Here is a 20,640-nt window from a genome sequence, read left to right as displayed (position 1 = left end):
GCGGGATTTCCCCGAGCAGGAAGAGAACAGGGCTGCTGCTAGGGGGCTGGGCAGCTTCCTCCATCCTGATTGGCTGCTGCAGGTTAATGCAGCCAATCAGGAGGATGTGTCACGAGCCTGGGGGTGAGGCCAAGGAGAGGAGGAAACAGCATGGAGAGGTGAGAGGTGTGTGTGTTGAGCACGTCGCACCTTTCATCATTGTGTCCAGTAGTTTTGGAGAAACCACTTGGCAACCATATCAGCGAGGCTAACGTGCCCTTTTGAAAGTTACAAAAAGAGAATTTTCCACTCCATTAATTCACTTCCCGCGCTTTCAAACAGCAGCGTGAGATTTACTGTCAAATAGCAAATCAAATATTCACACCAAAGACTTGCGTTAACGCATTACCGGGTTCTAGATGGCGCAGTAAGTACATCCAATATAAACAGTACTTGTAATTAAAAAAATAAAAATTTGTGACCAAAAAGCTACAACCAAAAAAAACACAAAATCTAAATTCACCCAATATTTCGTTAGTATTAACCATCTCTTATTACCTATATCATGCTAAAAATCCTGCACACCTTAAACTATTTCTAATATTTCCTTTAATTTGGGGTTGTGGGCAAGCTTCTCATACGTTGGCCAGAATATGAAACTGAAACCCCAAATTAAATGAAATATTAGAAATAGTTTATGAAGTATGTTGATCCAGGGAGAAATCTGATTGCCATTATTTGGTGTCAGGAAGGAACGTATTTTTCCCCTTATGATATGTCACTGGCGTTTCTTCTTTGCTTCCTCTGGATCAATATACTGTAAATACAAATATGGGCTAAGTATCTGTTGTCTAAATTTAGCACAGGTTTTACTTGATGGACGCATGTCTTTTTTCAACCTCATCTATGTAACGATGTAACGATGTGAAGGCTTTCATGCAGTGTTAAAACGAATTTTTGGGTTTTAGTGAAATCCCCATAACAGATAGAAGTTAATTCATATTTTTGGACGGATGGAGACCACCTTGGTTAAGGTCCGGCTCACTTACTCCAGGTAATAGGCAAATGGCATAAAATACATTTACGTTTAGGTAAAGTCTCCTTCCATGAAAACGACAGGGAGAAGCAGGAGGAATTCAGCTCAGAGGACAAGCTTACAAAGGATAACATTAGAAGTTAGTTATTGCCTGATCTGGGGTTACCTCTGCGCTGTGGACAACTCCTCAAACTTTGCCCAAAATATGTAACTAAAACCCCAAATAAAATGAAATATTAGAAACAGTTTCAGATATGTAAGCTTTTCTGAAGAATTATGTTGAATTATGAATTATGCAGAACTGTAAGTGATAGGAAGGGGTTAATCATGAATTTTGAATTGGAGTGAATCTGGATGTGTGTTGATCTTGTGTTATTTTGTATGGGATTTGATTACTTTTATTTCATTTTTAACTACCAAATACCTGTTTAAAAATATACGCCTGCCTTGGGAAAATTGGAGAAGAAAAAAAAACCTGTTACAAATGTGTGTTTAGGCATTTCTTAATCTTTCTGCAAAGGGGCTTCCCTTTCCAATAAACTTTTCTGCCACATTTATGTTCAGTGATTAATGTTCATTACTTACTTAGATTGTAAGCTCTGCGGGACAGGGATCCTTTTCCTAATGTTACTTTTATGTCTGAAGCGCTTCTTCCCATTACGTGTTATATTATTAAGTCATGTGTATTACTGCTGTGACACGCTGTGTGCATGGATGGCGCTATATAGTCGAAGACTGAGCCACTGATTGAGCCCCCTGTGCTGAAGCAGGGATATCGTGAAAACCTGACCTGTTTTTGGCTCTTGAGGACTCTTGGTTACCCCCGGTATACACGGATATAACAAATACCTTCACATAGAAAGGATGTTGATCCAGGGAGAAATCTGATTGCCATTACTGGAGACAGGAAGGAATTGATTTATTCCCCTTAGGAGACATAATGATGTAATGTTTCACTGGGGTTATTTGTTTGCCTTCCTCTGGATCAATAGAAATATACAGTAAGTAGGATGGACATCTCCGTAGTCTAAATTTAACATAGTATGCACTCGATGCACATATGTCTTTTTTCAACCTCGTCTTCTATGTAACTAAAATTACTGTCTGTGTATTTATTGAGCTCAATTAGCTGAACAACAAATGTATTGATTGCTTAGAAATAGGCAACAGTATTCTCTATGGGTGCACATATTAATGGTAATTAAATGGCTCTTTTAATATAGTGACCAGGAGAGGGCGCTCCAGTGCAGGGTACCAGATCTCAGTTCATAGAGATGATGAGGCTATACAGTATGTCAAGCAGAGATTATCAATACAATGTAATCACTTTGACAGCTGAGTAACATTCACCTAAACTCAATAGCCCAGGCTTACAATACCAGCAGTATATACCAGTACATACGCATTTGTGGGTCTGTGTGTGTCTTTGTACGTGTGACTGTGCCTCTGTATATATATTGTTGTGTAAATCTGTGTATATATCGTTATATATGTGTGTTCTCACTGATACAAATGTGATGTCTCATTTGCATGTCATTACCCAGAATCCCTGGCTGCAGTGGAAGCCCTGTTTGCTAAGGGGCAATGGAGAAAGACAGGGTTGAATATTAGGGGTTAACAGATATGCTGAAGAGTGATGAGATTAGAGGTGTCCGCTGCCATTTGGCATAGGACACCCCTAATCTCATTGCCCCTCAGTGTGTTACTGCGCCCTATGGATGCAAAGAGGTTCCATTTTCTGCTCACAAAACCTTTGTCATGTCCGACTCCTGTGGCTGTTAATCAGTCTCATACAGATGGTTTCCATCATTGGAGCCAGCGCTGAACCTTGCTCTTTTCAGCGTTGGGGGCCCCTCGGTTCCTGAGACAATTACTAGTGTTGTACCGGATCCTACATTTTCCGAAAAACAGGTAACGGTTACCTGGGCAAAATGAACCATTTTGCCCGGCCGAGTACCTTGTTACCTGGACGGCACTTACCTGCAGGGTGAGGAAGACCGCGGCGGAGTGTGAGGAGTACCGCGGCTACATCGTTGGAGCAGCAGCAGATGTCTTGGTGGCGGTGACAGCAGCAGAAGCCCTTGTCCAGCCATCAGGAGCAGCGGAACACAGCACAGTGGAACCGTGTGACCGGAGCAGGAGTGTTCCTATTGGACAGCCAGGGAGGAGCCCCCTGCCCCTGGGTCCGAGTAAGTTCCGGGTAGCTGAAAAAGCGCCAGGTAAGCCGGGTACCGGGTAATTTCCGGGTACTCGATACATCACTAATAATTACCTCTGAAGGTGAATCTAACATGGCCGCCGGCATCAAGCAATAGGAAGCTGCAACCAATAACGTTGCGGCTTCCAAATGACCTGCGGATCCCGTGACATCTGGCGACAACATAGCGCCATTTTGTTCTGCTTCTCACACGGTGGAGGGTATATATAGCGGATGTAGGTCAGGGTCCATTCCCTGAACAAGGTCTCAATGGGACAAACACATCGGAAGTTACTGGCCCTCCTTTCTCTGTACATACTGTACTATTCTTTGTTATAGATCAATAGTATGACTGACAACACACTTTGCATTGATACAGACTGTAGGTGTGTAGCAGCTTTCTTTATTGACTAATTATGTATGTATTGATATCTTTCTTTATATAGCACCATTTAGGCACATAGCGCTCCACAGCCGTAATACGCGTGGCAGAATAATATAACATAACACAATAAGGTTGGAGGAAAGGAGATTTCACCAGCAACAAAGGGATCTTTACAGTAAGGGCAGTTACAGTGTTGGATTCATCACCCATGGAGACTGTGATGGCAGATACAATAGATCTGTTAAAAAAAAAAGGTTGGACATCTTTTTAGAAAGGAAAGGTGTACAGGGAAATACCAAATAAGTAAACATGGGAAGGATGTTTATCCAGGGAGTATTGAAAAGTTTGTGGTTGTTGGGAAGCGCAAAAATATGTGAAAACAAGAATAAATATCTAATAGTGCAATATTGTCAAATGCAGATGTAGTTATATAGGAACAAAGAAGGGGGAGTGCGCTCAGGACTGTGACATAGTGATAAACAACTTAGGTGAAATCTATAATGTGATATACATAAAACAATAAAATCAAGTGCTGTGTTTAACCAAAAAATTAAAACCTGTTACTAGGTATAGGATGGAGGTATGCTGCTGTATTTCATGGACTGGCTCCACAAACCACATGTACTAGATGAAAACAAAAGAAAAGACAGCGCAAAACCTCATAGTGTAGTATTAAAAAAAAATATATATATTGTGTGACAGCAGGTGAGTATCTCACGTACATCAATTTAGATATTAGAAAGAATGGCATGTTATGGACAGGTTACCACTCTGCTACCGCAACGGCACACGACAATGAGATCGATGGAGTAGATTCCTCTCTCTCACCGGATATCGTCTCTACAGCCTCAGCCAGTGTGTAGGTCACAGGTCGCAGGTCGCAGGTAAGGTGTTGGCTTCAATCTGGGAGCGGTTTCTTTCTCGCTGGATGCGTGCGTCCGGTATACAGCTGACTTCTGATGACGTCACCAGAGTTCTGTCGCGTTTGTACCGCGGAGGGACTGGATGAAAAAGTCTGTGAGGGAACTAGCCTCGCAAATAGACTTCAATGTCCAAAGAGATCACAATCAAAGTAGCATTGGAACGCGCCTTCCAACGCGTTTCGTCATAGAGTGACTTCGTCAGGGAATATCTGAGGCTCTCATTGGTGGTTACTTATAGCTAAAAACCTCTCCTGATTGGCTGTTGATGATTTGAAACAGCCCATACTTCTAATTGATTTTTAAGGATATACCTACACTCTGCCTACAAAAGGGAGGGTATTCTATAAAAAGGGAGGTTAAAAAACAATAATTTTAATTAACTAAGCATAACAATTTTATACATATTAATGAAAAATAAGAAGATAAAACATATCTATAAAACAGAAGAAAATATGAGTTAATAACATTAAAAATGGAAATAAAAATTAAGATAAACACAAATATTATATAAAGAAATGGCAGACATAAGACATATATATATATATACCAAATACTGTAGTATTATGTGGAACGAAAATTATCCAACTGAATAGATGGTACCAATGCCATGATAGGTATATGGTTTAGATATATATGGAATTAAAAATGAAATTTGAAAATAGAAGGAACTGGAAATAAAATATATTCTTTTTGGTGGCATTATGTTCATTTCAACGTGTAAATTAATGAAACATATAGATGATTGTATTATAAAGACCAAATGTCTATCTCTTCATTTAGTCCCAGAGGTGCCATGGTTTGCATTTTGTAAATCCATAGACTCTCTCCTCGTCTTCCAACCGGTACAGTTTGGATGCCAATATATTGGAGCAATGTAGAGTCACAATTGTGTCTCCTCTTAAAATGTCTAGGTACACTATGTTTTTCTAACCCGTGTCTAATGTTCCTAGCATGTTCCAGGATTCTGGTCTTGAGACATCTTTTTGTGCGTCCAATGTATTGGTATCCACAAGGACATTGGAGGAGATAGATCACATGAGTGGTTTTGCAAGATATACAATCCTTCACCACAAATTTCTCTTTTGTGATGAAGGAGGTAAAAGTCCTACGTTCTGGGTTTAGCATGCTGCACGCCTTACACTTCCCACAGCAGAAGTTCCCAGATGTTTTTTTTGGATAACCATGATACCTCTGTTATTTTAGGTACCGGTGGTCCAAAATCACTGGGAGCCAAATAATGTTTTAAATTTGTATAAGATTTGATTTTGTTAGTGGCTAGGGCTTCTAAATCTTTGGTGATTAATTGGAAAAATTGGAAAAAGACATTCAGATGATTTCCCTTTGCAAACGTAGTTTGTCTTTTTCCAATTAATCACCAAAGATGTAGAAGCCCTAACCACTAACAAAAGCAAATCTTATACAAATTTAACAAAAGATGAACAAACTGCTTTAGAAGAACGTTCATTGGATCAGAGTATTGTAATCAAACCAGCAGATAAGGGTGGAGGAGTAGTAATTATGGATCACTGCTATTATATGCAAGAGGCAAATAGGATTTTGGGGGATACTAATACTTATCAAAGGTTGAAGAGTAATCCTTCTATCCTATTTAAACAAGAACTACTAACCCTTTTAGAAGATGGTAGATCTAAGGTATATTAGAAGAGAATGAATTTAAATTTCTCAATGTACAAGACCCAAAATTTCCAATCTTCTATTTCCAACCGAAGATCCATAAAAATCTTTTACACCCCCCCGGAAGGCCAATAATTTAAGGCATAGGGTCATTGACATCGAATCTATCTGAATTTATAGATAGTTATCTGCAAGAACTTGTTAAAGTACAAAAATCATATCTAAAAGATACAAATGACGTGATATTATTAAGAGATATACAATGGCAAGATACCGATCCCTGCTAAGAAAAAAGCTCAAGATAACACCCTGAAAGTGCCCTTCATTACTCAGTTCAATAAAGATGCTAAAAAAATTAATCAAATGTTAAATCATCACTGGCCTATACTTAAAAATGACCCTGTCTTAGGAAAACATCTGCCAGACAGAGTACAGATGGTATACAAACGGGCACCTAATATTAAAAGCAAATTAGCTCCTAGTGCTCTTCGGAAAATATCCGATAAACCATCTTCTACCTGGTTAGATCTTCCAAAAGTTTTTTTCAATTGTAAAACCTGTACCGCATGTCAATATAGCTCCAAGATAGGAGAATATTACAATTCTAATACTACCAAAAAATCCTATAAAATTAAACAACATCTAAATTGTAGATCAAATTTTGTAGTTTACCTCCTCGAATGTACATGCGGTTTACAATATGTGGGCAAAACCATACGCCCCTAAAGAACCCGCATTTTGGAACATATTGGTAATATGAAAAAGCAACTCATCACACATAGGGGCCTATGCAGAGAGCAGCGCTATTTCGAAATTCGCCATTTTTAAAATTCGCTGCTCTCTGCATAGGCCCCTTAGTGTGTCAAAACACTTTATAAATTGTCATAACTCAGACCCTCAGTATCTCTCATTTAAAGCCACCGAGCAAGTTATGCCACATTGGAGAGGGGGAAATAGGAACCATGCTTTAATAAAAAGAGAGTCATATTGGATATATGAGCTCAACACACTATCCCCCTCAGATTTAAATCTAGACTTTGATATTAAGCCGTTTCTTTGATAACATCCAAAATGTTGCTTAACCTTTTTTCCCTATTCCTTTTATAGATCTTCCCAGAACTGTTTTCTTATAATATATTAGTCAGAAAATGTATACAACTATGTCTTCCTGGCTGGTTTACATTTATTACATGTTTAGTTCAAAACGTTTTTAATTTGTGTAATTTTCTCCTCTTTTTAATTACATTATTGCAGCGTTTCCCAAATGGTGGGTCGCGACCCGGCACCGGGCCACGGAACCAAAATTGCCGGGTCGCAGCGAGGCTGGCCGCGCGGTGTGTCCCGTCCCCCCCACTCAAGTTGGAAAAAATGGCGGCGATTCCCCCCGCAGTCCCGCACGCTTGCGCTGGGCAAGCAGGGCCCGCTCCCTTCCTCCCCCCCGCTCCCAACGTGGGACGGAGGAGGAAGTACCAGCTCCTCTGCGGCCCACACGTTACGTGGGACGGAGGGGGAAGTACAAGCTCCTACTGCGGCCTGCTTCCCCCCGCGGCCAGCTTCCCCCCGCAGCCAGCTTCCCCCCGCAGCCAGCTTCCCGAGCTCGCCTCCCATGGCATCCCCTCCCGAGCCCACCTCCCATGCTCCCAAGCCCACCTCCCGTCCCGGGCAGCAGGGGATATCGGGGGCAGCAGGGGAAAGTGTCCAGCAGCAAGGTAAGTCACCCCACCCAGTCACTGTCACCCACCCAGTCACTCACCCACCGTCTCCCACACACCCACCCAGTCACTGTCCCCCCCTCCCACCCAAGTGTCCCCCCTCCCACCCAAGTGTCCCTGTCCCCCCCTCCAACCCAAGTGTCCCTGCCCCTGTGTGTGTATCAGTATCAGTGTATGTGTGTGGGTGTGTGTATCAGTGTGTGTGTGTATCAGTGTCTGTGTGTGTGTATCAGTGCGTGTGTGTATCAGTGTCTGTGTGTGTGTGTGTCAGTGGCTGTGTGTGTATCAGTGTGTGTGTCAGTTGCTGCGTGTGTTTGTGTGTGTGTGTGTGTGTGTGTATCAGTATCAGTGTATGTGTGTATGTGTCTGTGTGTGTATCAGTGTTTGTGTGTGTTGCAGTGTCTCTGTGTGTGTCGCAGTGTCTCTGTGTGTGTTGCAGTGTCTCTGTGTGTGTCGCAGTGTCTCTGTGTGTGTCGCAGTGTCTCTGTGCGTGTATCAGTGTCTCTGTGTGTGTATCAGTGTCTCTGTGTGTGTATCAGTGTCTCTGTGTGTGTAGCAGAGTCTCTGTGTGTGTAGCAGTATCTCTGTGTGTGTAGCAGTGTCTCTGTGTGTGTAGCAGTGTGTATCAGTGTGTGTGTGTATCAGTGTCTCTGTGTGGCTGCGTCAGTGGCTGCATGTGTTTATCAGTGTGTGTGTCAGTGGCTGTGTGTGTGTGTGTGTCAGTGGCTGTGTGTGTGTGTGTGTATCAGTGGCTGTATGTGTGTGTATATCAGTGGCTGTGTGTGTCTGTGCAGGCCCTATAGGCCAGTATAGGCAATAAAATTTTTAGTGGGTCACGAAGGAGAAGTTAAAAAATAACCGGGTCACGGAAAAAAAAAGTTTGGGAAACCCTGCATTATTGTATTAAACAATATATTTTATTAAGATTTTATTAGGTTTTATTAAGTGTTATGTCATATACTTTGGTTCACCACATATGCATAGGGTAGTCCGTTTATACTTAAACCTTGTAGTACACTCAATCAATAATCTTAAGGGTTGTTACAGTCTCTAGACCAATCCGTAGTCAGTTTAGGGTATATAACATCTAAGTATACCATTATCAACACTCCTGAAGAAACCAGTTATGGTGAAACGCGTAGTGACGCTGAGTGACGCTTCACACAGTCGACCAGAAACCCTTGGAGCTCGCTGACGCAACATCCGGAATCCCTGAGACGAAGCCGTGAGGCGTGTGTCTGACAGAGGGAAATATTCCAAGGAAAGCAGGAACTGCACTTACCTGTAGCCGGTGTCGATCGTGTGATCAAACTGCCTGTATTCTGCATATACCATGTGAGTGTATAACATCGTATACTTACCATTACATAAAGTGTTACAGTCTGCACTATGTCCGGTTCTCTTTACATTTATTAAAGGGTATTTGTGGACATATCAACTCTGGTGCCATCTCCCACCACACTGCAGTCTGTGAATCATCACCTAAAGATACCATTACGTGAACCTGTATTTCCTCACGTTTGTGAGTATTCATTGCATAGAACTTAAGAAGAAACTAACTACATCTGTATTTGGCAATATTGCACTATTAGATATTTATTCTTGTTTTCACATATGTTTGCGCTTCCCAACGACCACAAACTTTTCAACACTTCATGAGATTGAGAAAGCAATCCAACACTGGGTCACAGCAGCATTCAACAATTTGTTTGTATTTTTATCATTTTCTTGAGCACAAATTGCACTGATATGTATCAGATTCACTTATGGTTGATGCACTAATTATTTTTGAGTGCCACGTATGATAATTTATTTTTTCACTTTATCCAGGGAGCAATCCGATTGCCAATTCTTGGAGTCAGGAAGGAATTTATTTTTCCCCTTATGAGATATCATTGGATGATATGACACTGGGGTTTTTTGTTTGCCTTCCTCTTGATCAATAAGTAAGTATAGATATAGGATAACGTATCTGTTGTCTAAATTTAGCATAGGTTGAACTTGATGGACCTACGTCTTTTTTCAACCTCATCTACTATGTAACTATGTGACTATGTAACAATGTAACTATAATGGGAATAAGCGCCTCAGACATAAAACAATAGGAAAAGAAGTTCCTGCCCTGAAGACGATGATGTGTATGCCTGACATGTCTCTGCGGCCCATTGCTTGTGTTGTGTTCTGATCATTACTATTGAGGGACCTTTAACTTTGATTCTACTTGATCACACCATCAACTTCTTGTGTTTATTCTCATCCCTATCATGGGACAAAGCTCTGTTTGTGTTTAGATTTACGTTGGACAAAAGAAAGGGACTTCCCCACATCCCCAATATGATGTGTGTATTAGAATTGGTGCTACCTATAGCTTCTCCTTAATACCTCCCGTTGGTCCCTGTAAAGTCTCCTCAATCACAGTCATGGTGCACAGAGAATCCGGGGATGAATTGGCCATCAAATGACTCTGACCCCCTTACCGGCTCTTCTTCTCATGTTCCGACCGTGGCCGGAGATCCCGGGGAGACCTCCCTAGAAAGGAACAAAAATGGCATGACATTTGCCGGGCGTTATGAAGACGCATTGTATTGTTTAGCAAACATTATGGGCGTTATTCACCAAACTGCGCTGGCTCCGAGCTTTGCTCCACGTGCGTGTCAGCTTGTGATTCGGGGAGTGTCCGTGGGAGGGGTTAGACAAGGAACATATTACAATGAGATGGGTTCGAACGCTGCGTCCTCGCGTATCTTCTGTGTGTATCCCAACAAATCCGCCAGGTGTAAGGTGGAGTAAACTTTTATTGGCTACCAATGTGCGTTAAATGTAAGAAACGCTTAGTTTTGACGCAAATGGCGGCAGAAAATGAAGCCATGCATCAAAACAAACTCCTCTTCGGCGTTGATAAATCTCTCTTGATATCTCCCGGTGCCTCAGTGAGCAAAATTAGATTGTAAGCTCACCAGAACAGGGACACGTGGCTAAAAAACTTCTACCTACAGCACTGCCCCCCCCCCCCACCCCGCAGCTATCGCCTAATATTTTTACCACTATTGGTCCTCCACGTTTAACCCTTTGAGTGACGGCGCTCGCGATCACGTGACCTGCTCCGTCACTAATGACGAAAGGGGAGGAGTCTACCGCATCCGTTCCGTCATCAGTGCGGCACGCGTTGCGCAGGATGAGATCTCCCCTATCAAAAAGAGCATTATTTTTGGGGGGGCGTAGGTGCTGTGTCATGGGGGTCCCCGAGTGCCAGATCCCATGACATAGTAGCTACATCTTGGGGAACTCAAAGGGTTAAAGCAGCAGCCACAATTGTTTATGCATTTAATTATTTTATTTTTGTACATTGGAATTAAGTAGGGGGTCACCTTTAAGAGATCTCTTTTTGCCCTTTTCCTACACCGTATTTTTCTTATTCAGGAGATATGAGCGTTAATATGAAGTGTTCAGGGGGTTAAAATGGAGATCAGTGCAGTCTAAAAGTTACCATGGTAACTAACCTTTGACACCAGCTATTAAGAAAATCGGGATTTTTAACACTAAAAAAACAAACAGGACATGATCAGGGGGCAAAATACTAACATTAAACTCAGGGTTTATTCTGTAAGCTTTGGCGATCTCGCAAGAAAACCCTTTACCGAAATCGCAATCTCGCACCTAACACCACTGGTGCTAAGCGGCCACCAACAGGTCAGGTTTTAAGGATATCCCTGCTTCAGCACAGGTGGCTCAATCAGTGGCTCAGTCAAAGACACCTGTGCTGAAGCTGGGATATCCCTAAAACCTGACCTGTTGGAGGGTGTTGAGGACTGGCGTTGAGCCCCCCCGTGTTACAGAATAAGTCCCAGAGGCTTCTGAGGGATGTTGCTAATTTAAGGCACATCCCCACATATCTCATGCAAAAGGTGCAAAAATTGTAGAAACATCCTTTACTTTTCTCTTTTTTATTTTAGTCGCATAAGACACAGTCAAATCCGGGTATAAAAGCATTTTTTCACTGGGCCTGGGAAATATGGCCGCCGTTTTGTGTCGTTTTTACGTTGCAAAAAAATTCAATAAACTGCAACAAGATTCATTTGTGTCAGAGACGTCTGTTAAAAGATGTAGGACAACAGCAGCATCTCATGGGGCTGCAAACCGGACTGGTTTACACCATGTGAGGATTCAAATTAAAATGTCCCCAGTCCATTAGTAGCTCCTAGACCAGGGTTTCTCAACTCCAGTCCTCAATCCCCCCCAACAGGCCAGGTTTTCAGGTTTATTTATTATTTTTATTTATAAAATGTTTTACCAGGAAGTGATACACTGAGTTACCTCTCGTTTTCACGTATGTCTTGGGCACAGAGTTAAAATAATACAGATTGCTCAATCAGTCCCTGCTTCAGCACAGGTGGCTCAATCAGAGGCTGATTGAGCCACCAGTGCTGAAGCTGGGATATCCTCAAAACCTGACCACTTGGGGAGGGGGATTGGGGACTGGAGTTGAGCACCCCTGTCCTAGGCCACTACTTAGAATTGACCTCTGCACCACTGCAGCCAAATAAAACAGCCCCTTTACAAGGAGAACTCCTGTCCACTTCACTCGACCCCAAGAAATATCTGGGAGTCTCTCCCTGCTCTTCCTCTCTCTGTTCCCCAGCTCAAAACTGGCCTGGGGGAGCAGGAATCGTGCTCTTTACACTTCAGATGTATTTTGATGCAAAATGGACCTTAGCCCTGCTTTACACTGTGGGGAATTGGAGATGTTCAGCCTAGAATTGTCCTAGCCCATCACCTGCAGATCATCTGGTCGCCTTGTCCTAGCCCATCACCTGCAGATCATCTGGTCGGCTTGTCCTAGCCCATCACCTGCAGATCATCTGATCGGCTTGTCCTAGCCCATCACCTGCAGATCATCTGGTCGCCAAGTGGGACTCATGTCAGCATTACAGATTGATGCAGTTCTGCTTTCTCTTTGCCCCTTTTCAGTGCATCCTGGGTAGCCCTTTTGTTCTCTGAGAAAGCAGAAATATTGATCAACCCGCTCTGTCAACCTGAGCGTTGTTGGCAACTGTGCCAACGCCAATGTAGAGTAGGTCAGAAAGAAGATGGCGGGCAGGTCAACACAAGTCCGTATATCCTAAATATATGGGGCATTACCTATAAACACACACAGGATGTTATACAAATACATGCCATGTGTTTGACTATCCAATTCTGATTAGCCGTAGCCTGTAGGTTCCGAGCTTCACCCAATGGACACAAGAGAAGTAAACTATCTTTTTATCTTACACCAAATGGGTACAATTAATCCAGTCGTTTTAATGAGACATGGTACCTGCTAAAACAGGTACAGGGTAAAGGTATGTCTTACAAATGGATATTGCTTTTTATGGTAAATTTCCAGAGATGTACCCAGGACTTGGAACGATCCACAGAATTCCTATTTGTGCTACTAGTAACCGTCCCTGATTAATAAGTGTCTTTCAGCAAAAATGTTTCCTTAGGTTAAGAAATATTCTGAGACAGTAATCTAAAATTAGAAAACAATCACAGCAGTTACACCGAGAACAAGAGAAAAAAAGTATCATTCTCAGGGGTTTTTTTTTTTTTTTTTTTTAATTTTTCACAGGCTACAAATAAGTAAAACTGTTATTTTCGGGTTGATTTGGATCTTACTGGGGAAGGAATTACACAATGGTTTTTTTTGTTTTTTCTTCTGCTATAAGGGAGTGCTTCTTTAATAAAAAAAATCTCCCTACATGTCCTCCCAGACTCAATGACAGGGACTTCAACATGTAAGAAAAAAGTGTCCCACAGATCTCCCCTCTTCCCCCCCAGATAGAACAACATATCCCAGCATATTTCAGAGTTTCCCTAGGATTGATTGGCAGTGCTGAAGCAGTATATCACAATATATCCCAACATATCACATCACGATAAATAATGAAGTCTTCTATATCTGTACTTGTACAGAGTAGATTCATGAATGGCCACAACAGGCGAAGGTAGACAAAAGAAACTTCCTTCTCAAACCATTTACAGCTACTTGATGAGGGGCAACATATGCTCAGGAGAGGTGCGATATGATCCTGCAATGTGTCCGGTGATAGACTAACGTCGATGTCTGACCCCTGCTCACCCGAACAGCTCCTTTGAAGACCGGTTTGCAATTTGGGATGGTCGTTGTAAAAAGTAGATGGGGATGTTTATGGGGACACTACACATGTTGAATACATGAGCGCCCACTCAGAAGAGGAGGATCTCGGGTCTTTATCCCCCTCCACTTTCGTGTATACCACGGCTCCTCAACTGGTGGCCCACTAATATCCGTCATATGGTCCTCAGACTCAGACTGCTAGCTTCACACTAGTTGCTTAGGGGGCTAAGTGCAATGTTCTGACCTGGCCCCTGTGGAGAACTCGTTGGAGAAGTATCCTATACAAGGCCAAACTCCGAATGTAGGTTTATAAACGATCTGATACTGCATGATACTTACACCGTACAAAATCTATCAGTTCAAGTGGCCATGTGGGACTTGTTATAAGGACAGGTGACATTGGTCTGGAAAAAGCAGACGTTTGACTATGTTTATCAGTGTAATGCAGGGGGGCTCATCCCCAGTCCTCAACAACCTCCCCCCCCCCCCACCCCAACAGGTCAGGTTTACAGGATATTTCTGCTTCAGCATAGGTGTGTGCTATACACTCAGCCCCTGCTTCAGCACAGGTGGCTCAATCAGTCCCTGCTTAAGCACATGTGGTTCAATCACATTGACCACCTGTGCTAAAGCTGGGATATCCTGAAAACCTAACCTGTTGGAAGGGGGAAGGGGGGGGGGCTGCTTGAGGATTGGAATTGAGAAGCCCTGGTGTAATGGACACTATGAGTCACCATTAGATACTATTGTCCGTCGGAGCCGCAAAATCATCAAGTGATGTTGGACCAGATAAGCTTATTGCAGAGCTACACTGAGAAACAGTGGGAGTGCAGCCTTATTGGTGGCCCTAAATAGGCATAATTACTGACCCCCACCCCCCCCCCCCCCCACACACACACACATCTGCCACTTTAACCACTTTTTTCAAATCACACATTATTGTAACCAATCGTCATGCATAAAATAAATATTAAAAAAAAGCACTTCTTTAGTTCTTGTCTTTCTCAGGGTTGGTGGTTTATAAATATATATATATAATCAGGGGTAGTCCAGTCCTGAAGAGCTACCAACAGGTCAGGTTTTCTGGATATCCCTGCACAGGTGGCTCAATTAGTGTCTCAGTCGAAGAGCCTGCTTCAGCACAGGAGGCTCAACCTTTAACTGAGCCACCTGTGCTGAACCAGGGATATTGTGAAAACCTGACTTGTGGTCCTTGAGGACTGGAATTGCTACCCCTGATGCGTGTACACACACACACACACACACACACAAACACACACACACACACACACACACACACACACACACACACACACACACACACACACACACACACACACACACACACACACACACACACACACACACACACAGTGGGGGAAACCTTAGAAAGGATGGATTAATAAGCATGTAGCCACTTCCAGTTAGTTTTTCATCCTAATAATTTCATCATTACTGTGCAGTGTTTCTTTTTAATTACGTAAAAAGGTACCAGAATCCAGTTCACATGAGTTCCCCCACAAAATATCCCTGTGCATACATATTGGTGTGTGTGTGTATATTTATATCTTTTTTAATTCAAGTGTGTGTGTATACATACATACACACTGACGTGTGTTCCTATCATTTCGTAGGCCCCCATACATAACTAGGGTTGCCAGGCGGCTTCTTCAAAAATACTGGACACAATGGTGAAAGGTGCGACGGGCTCAAGACACACACACACACACACACGAAACACAGACACACACCCGAGACACACATCTCTCTACACTCCATGCGGTTTCCTCCTCTCCTTGGCCCCACTCCCAGGGTCTTGACACCTCCTGGAGGAAGCTGCCCAGCCCCTAACAGCCCTGCTCTCTCCCTGCTCAGGGAAATCCCGCGGCCCCCCAAGCTGCTCACGCCACTATATCCAGAGAGGTAATACCGTTATACACATACATGTCCAGAGAAGTAATACCGTTATACACATACATGTCCAGAGAAGTAATACCGTTATACACATACATGTCCAGAGAAGTAATACCGTTATACACATACATGTCCAGAGAAGTAATACCGTTATACACATACATGTTCAGAGAGATTGTAGCGGTACACACATACATGTTCAGCATTACCTCTCATTTTTTACTGGACCGTGTCCAAATACAACACAGTCCGGTTCAATACTGGACACCTGGCCACCCTATCATACATACAGTATCATGTTTCAACAACCCAAATGGGTGAGATGTCATGTGGGCCAAACAATTACATTTGACATAGTATTTTGATGCTGTTACCCCAGAATGAGTAGGTCGCACCTGTGCTTATTTGGACCCGTTAGCCTTTGCTTAGTTTAGCTTACTGCCCAAAATCTGCAAGTTATGAGGAACCCTATTTGCAGCTATTCAGTGGACAATCAGGAGTTGGGTTATCAAAAGTGAACATCACCAAGTGCTAACTATGCTTGGAGTGGTACAAACTTACAGTGGACACTCAGGAGTTGGGTTACCATCAAGTAATATCATTAAGTGCTAGGTATACTTGCAGTGGTGCAGACTTACAGTGTACTCTCGGGAGTTGGGTTGCTATCGGGTAATATCATCCTGAGAGGCCATTTGGCCCATCAGAATTATTACCTGACGGTACCCTAACCCCTGAGGAGCCCATTCAGTTAAATAAGGGATAATAAAGGGAGATGTTCACATCTTGGAGTGTCATTGTCAAGTGTCTCTTCGCCCTGATGTTCCCCTGCTCCCCTCCACGGCCTCTGGCCTGTACTTGAGCCAACAGATAACCCAGGTGACTACCACCGAGAAGAGGGCAAGTACACTGGCCACTGACAGGCAGATGGGCCCTGCGGGGGAGGGTGCCGGGGCCCCGCTGTAGCGGTTCACGAAGACCAGGCCAGCAAAGAGCAGAACCACCATGGCCAAAAAGGAGAAGACCACACAGACGCAGCTAATCCTCAGGACGGCCCTTTTGCAACTCTGGCACCTCTCGTAGCCTGTTCCTGGGGATGACGCACCCACAGACTGAGGTTGACTTAGGCCCGAAAAGGATACCTGGCCTCGAGTTGCTGCGGTGGCCGCCAACACACCCTCTTGTCCCGGCGGCAAAGCATAGCGCAGCTCGGGGTTGTGGTGGTAATGAAGCCCACGTTGTTGATGGAAAGGAAGAGGGGGCAGGACGTCCTGGGGCAGAGGGTCATCAATCCGCACATAGAGGGGGAAAGCTTCGGCCACCTTGGTGTTAATGGGCAAGGCATTCACCCGGGAGTCTGGTACCACTGTGCGGTGCCGGCAGATCGGGCAGGGGAGGCGCCATGGACGGTCCTCCCTGCGGTGCAGGGTGCTCAGGCACTCCTGGCAAAAGGTGTGCAGACATTCCAGCAACATAGGGGCTCTCCTGTCCAGGTCAAAGTAATTGTAACAAATCTTGCACTCATACTCCTCATAGGACAGGGTCAGATCTGAGCCCGGGCTACTGACCTGATCTCCTGCCATGCTGGTTCTCCGCTCCTCACACTGAGATATCCATGTCATTATTCCAAGGCCAGGCTCGCAAACTCCCACTTCAAGTCTTGCTCTTGTCTCATTCACATGAAGTGAGCCTCAGTTGCTGGAAGGAAGCCACGCTCACTTGCATTAGACAGCACTCAGTATAAGTGGGCTTTGATGATTTGCATTGAACATTACTCATTACCGTAGTGTGTTACTCACATTGAGTGAGCCCTACGTATTATAATGCAGTATTACTCAAATGAAGTGAGCATTACTCACTGGCCTGCAGGCAGTCTCTCTTTAGTATGAGCCTCACTCATTAATAATAAGTCTCGCTCACATGAAGTGACTCTCAATCATTAGCAGGCAGTCTTTGTTACATAAAGCGAGCATCATTCATTAGGCGGTGAACTCATGAGTAGTGAGCTTCACTTATGTCAGCGAGCATGGAGCGAGCCTCACTCACATTCCCAGGCATTCTTACTCACATGGGGGAGTGAGCCTCACTCAGCTGGCAGCCTTACGTGGAGTAAGCCTCCCTCTTGAGCACGTAGTCTTACTTACACGGCGTGATCACCACTGATTAAAAAGAAGGCATACTCACAAGGGCTGGATCTCACCACAATAAAGGCAGTGTCACTCATGCAAAGGCAACAGGCCTCATCCAGCAACAATGAGCTCTCAGACTGGAATGAAGTCTCACTCTTAGACAGTGATAGATCCCGAAAGGCCGGGTCTCAGTATCCGTGCTCTCTCCATCCTCCTCCTGTGCCTTCCTTTGTCTCCTCCTTGTGATGCTGGCTTGTAATGATGAATGAGATTCCCCCCCACTCCCTCTTTATTCCAGTCTGGGATCCATCACACCTTCAGCACGAGCTCCTCGCTGCCTCTCGTTGGTTGGACAGGTGAAGGTGGACAGGATTTTCTTGCAGGCGCATCCACGGTGTCCCTCTCTCCACGAGGCTCCAGTGTCCTTTTTTTTGGGGGGGTGAGGGGGGGCGGGGAACAAAGGCAGCAGCAGCTGCTCCTTGAGTCTGTCTGGTCTGTGCTTGCTGCTTGCTCTCCAGTAATGTGATGTAATGCCGGATTGCATGCAGGATTTCTCTTGCTAATGTTCAAGATCCGACTGGTCTGGAGGAGAAGCAGATAAAAGCGTCCGTCACCTTTTCCCCTCCTTGATCGTATCGTGGATTTTGTGTTCAAGGGCAGAATTTGCACGACTCTTCATTAAATACAGTATATACAGTGCCGGCCGTGTACAGTAAACAACACACACTGCCTTCCTTATTGGCTAGTTAAGGGGCTTAAGCATAGCTAACGAAACCAGGGTTTCCTTCCAACAATGAGGTTGAAAAGTCGCACCCGGGGGAGTCGGACAAGGCAAATTTTTTCCAAAAGGGGATAGTTTAACCCCTTTGCTGCCGGAGAGGCCAAGAACAAACGAAAGCTAGCCCCTCTGGCATTAACGAGGCTGACGGTGCTCTCTGCCATCCACAGCTTCTGACCCCTGATGCAGGACCCTGTAATATCACACACTGATACACAAGCACACACTTACACAAAGTCACCGTACCTAGTCTGGTCAGAGACACACTGATACACACAGACCCACACCGGGTTATATACCGGGGGTAGGCCAACTCCAGTTCTCAAGGGCCACCAACAGGTCAGGTTTTCAGGATATCCCTGCTTCTGCACAGGTGGCTTAGTCATTCTGACTGAGCCACCTGTGCTGAAGCAGGGCTATCCTGAAAACCTGACCTGTTGGCCACCTTTGTAATATAATGTTAGACATACACCATTTTAGCAAGCTCAAAACCCAGACCCACAGCATTATATCTGTATATATGTATTTGTGTCAATTGGAGCACCCCTCAGGAAAGTGACCTCAAATATATACTGTTATAAAGCAATTGTAACACCTGTTTTTTTGTGTCTGGGTATAACACTGGCTGGTGGGGTGAAGCCCCTCACTGCAAATTCACAGCGGAAGAAGCTATTTCTCCAAACTAGAGAAACATTGCAGAATCATGCAATGGAGTATGTAATCCAGGGGTCTCAAACTCAGTCCTCAAGGGCCACCAACAGGTCAGGTTTTCAGGATATCCCTGCTTCAGCACAGGTGGCTCAATCAGTGACATTGATCCTGGTATCCTGAAAACCTGACCTGTTGGTGGCCCTTGAGTACTGGTGGTAGACACCCCTGCACTACACAGGTTGGTAATCAGTATTGCCGACCTGAGGAAGAGAGGAGAACTCCAGAAAGTTTGTCCTATGACATAAATTGTTTGTCCAAATAAAAAAGGTATCACCTAATACTGAAGAATTCATTTATTCTGCACTATCACAACTGGACTAACATGGCTATTTCCATTATATATACAGCTCAACCCCCTTATAACGCTGTGCTTGGGGTCCAAAGAATCACATTGCGTTATAAGCGGATCGCGTTAGAAATAATGTACAAGTGTATGCATTGTACAATAAAGTATTTAAGATGCAAATAATCGTGCTGTAAAGTATTCATAAATACGAAAATTGGGAGCCACGCTTGCATCGCGTTATAAGCGGATTAGCGTTTAACGGATCGCGTTATAACGGGGTTGAGCTGTATATATATCAATAGGAGTGCTATTAGGTAGTGACCTAATGAAGGGGTGCGCAAACCTTTCCCCCTGCATACTGTCCCCCCCCTGCTCGGCTCCGGCGTCAAATGATGCAGTGGGTTCATTTGATGCCGGGTTGCCATGGCGACACGTCACTGGAAGCCAAGGTAAGTGAAGTTACAGAGGCCACCTTCAGGGAAGAGCTGAGCCTCTGCAACTGCCGCCCCCCCCCCCCCCCCCACCACCTCCCCAGAAAAGCTCGCACACACCTGACCTAACATACACAACAAAAGATAAAAAACGCCCCAGATGCTGCATCCAACAAGACAAATTATTACGTTAAATACCAGCAGTTATTCTTCTCAAAAATAAGGTTCATTAATCAATCCTTTGGCCAAAGCATTATAAGCCTGTGACCACCATGGAATGCTGTATTATTAAGTATGTAATCATAATAAAAATGAAACAAACACAATGTATTAACCCTCTCACTGCCTGAGGGGGATATTGTTCTGCAACGCTTTGCACAAGGGGTTA

The 20,640-nt window shown here is 44.0% G+C and overlaps 1 protein-coding gene across 1 annotated transcript; it reads right to left on the bottom strand.

The window, feature by feature from the left end:
- Positions 1-14,880: 14,880 nt before the first annotated feature.
- Positions 14,881-18,950, bottom strand: RNF228 (ring finger protein 228). The gene has a single exon (XM_075569681.1). The coding sequence runs from the start codon at positions 17,537-17,539 to the stop codon at positions 16,718-16,720; it is 822 nt and encodes a 273-aa protein (XP_075425796.1). The 5' UTR covers positions 17,540-18,950; the 3' UTR covers positions 14,881-16,717.
- Positions 18,951-20,640: the final 1,690 nt, after the last annotated feature.

This window comes from Ascaphus truei, chromosome 14 (assembly GCF_040206685.1).
Source record: "Ascaphus truei isolate aAscTru1 chromosome 14, aAscTru1.hap1, whole genome shotgun sequence".
Taxonomy (NCBI): domain Eukaryota; kingdom Metazoa; phylum Chordata; class Amphibia; order Anura; family Ascaphidae; genus Ascaphus; species Ascaphus truei.
The sequence above is the reverse complement of the archived record's forward strand: the minus strand, read 5'-3'. Positions and strand labels throughout refer to the sequence as shown.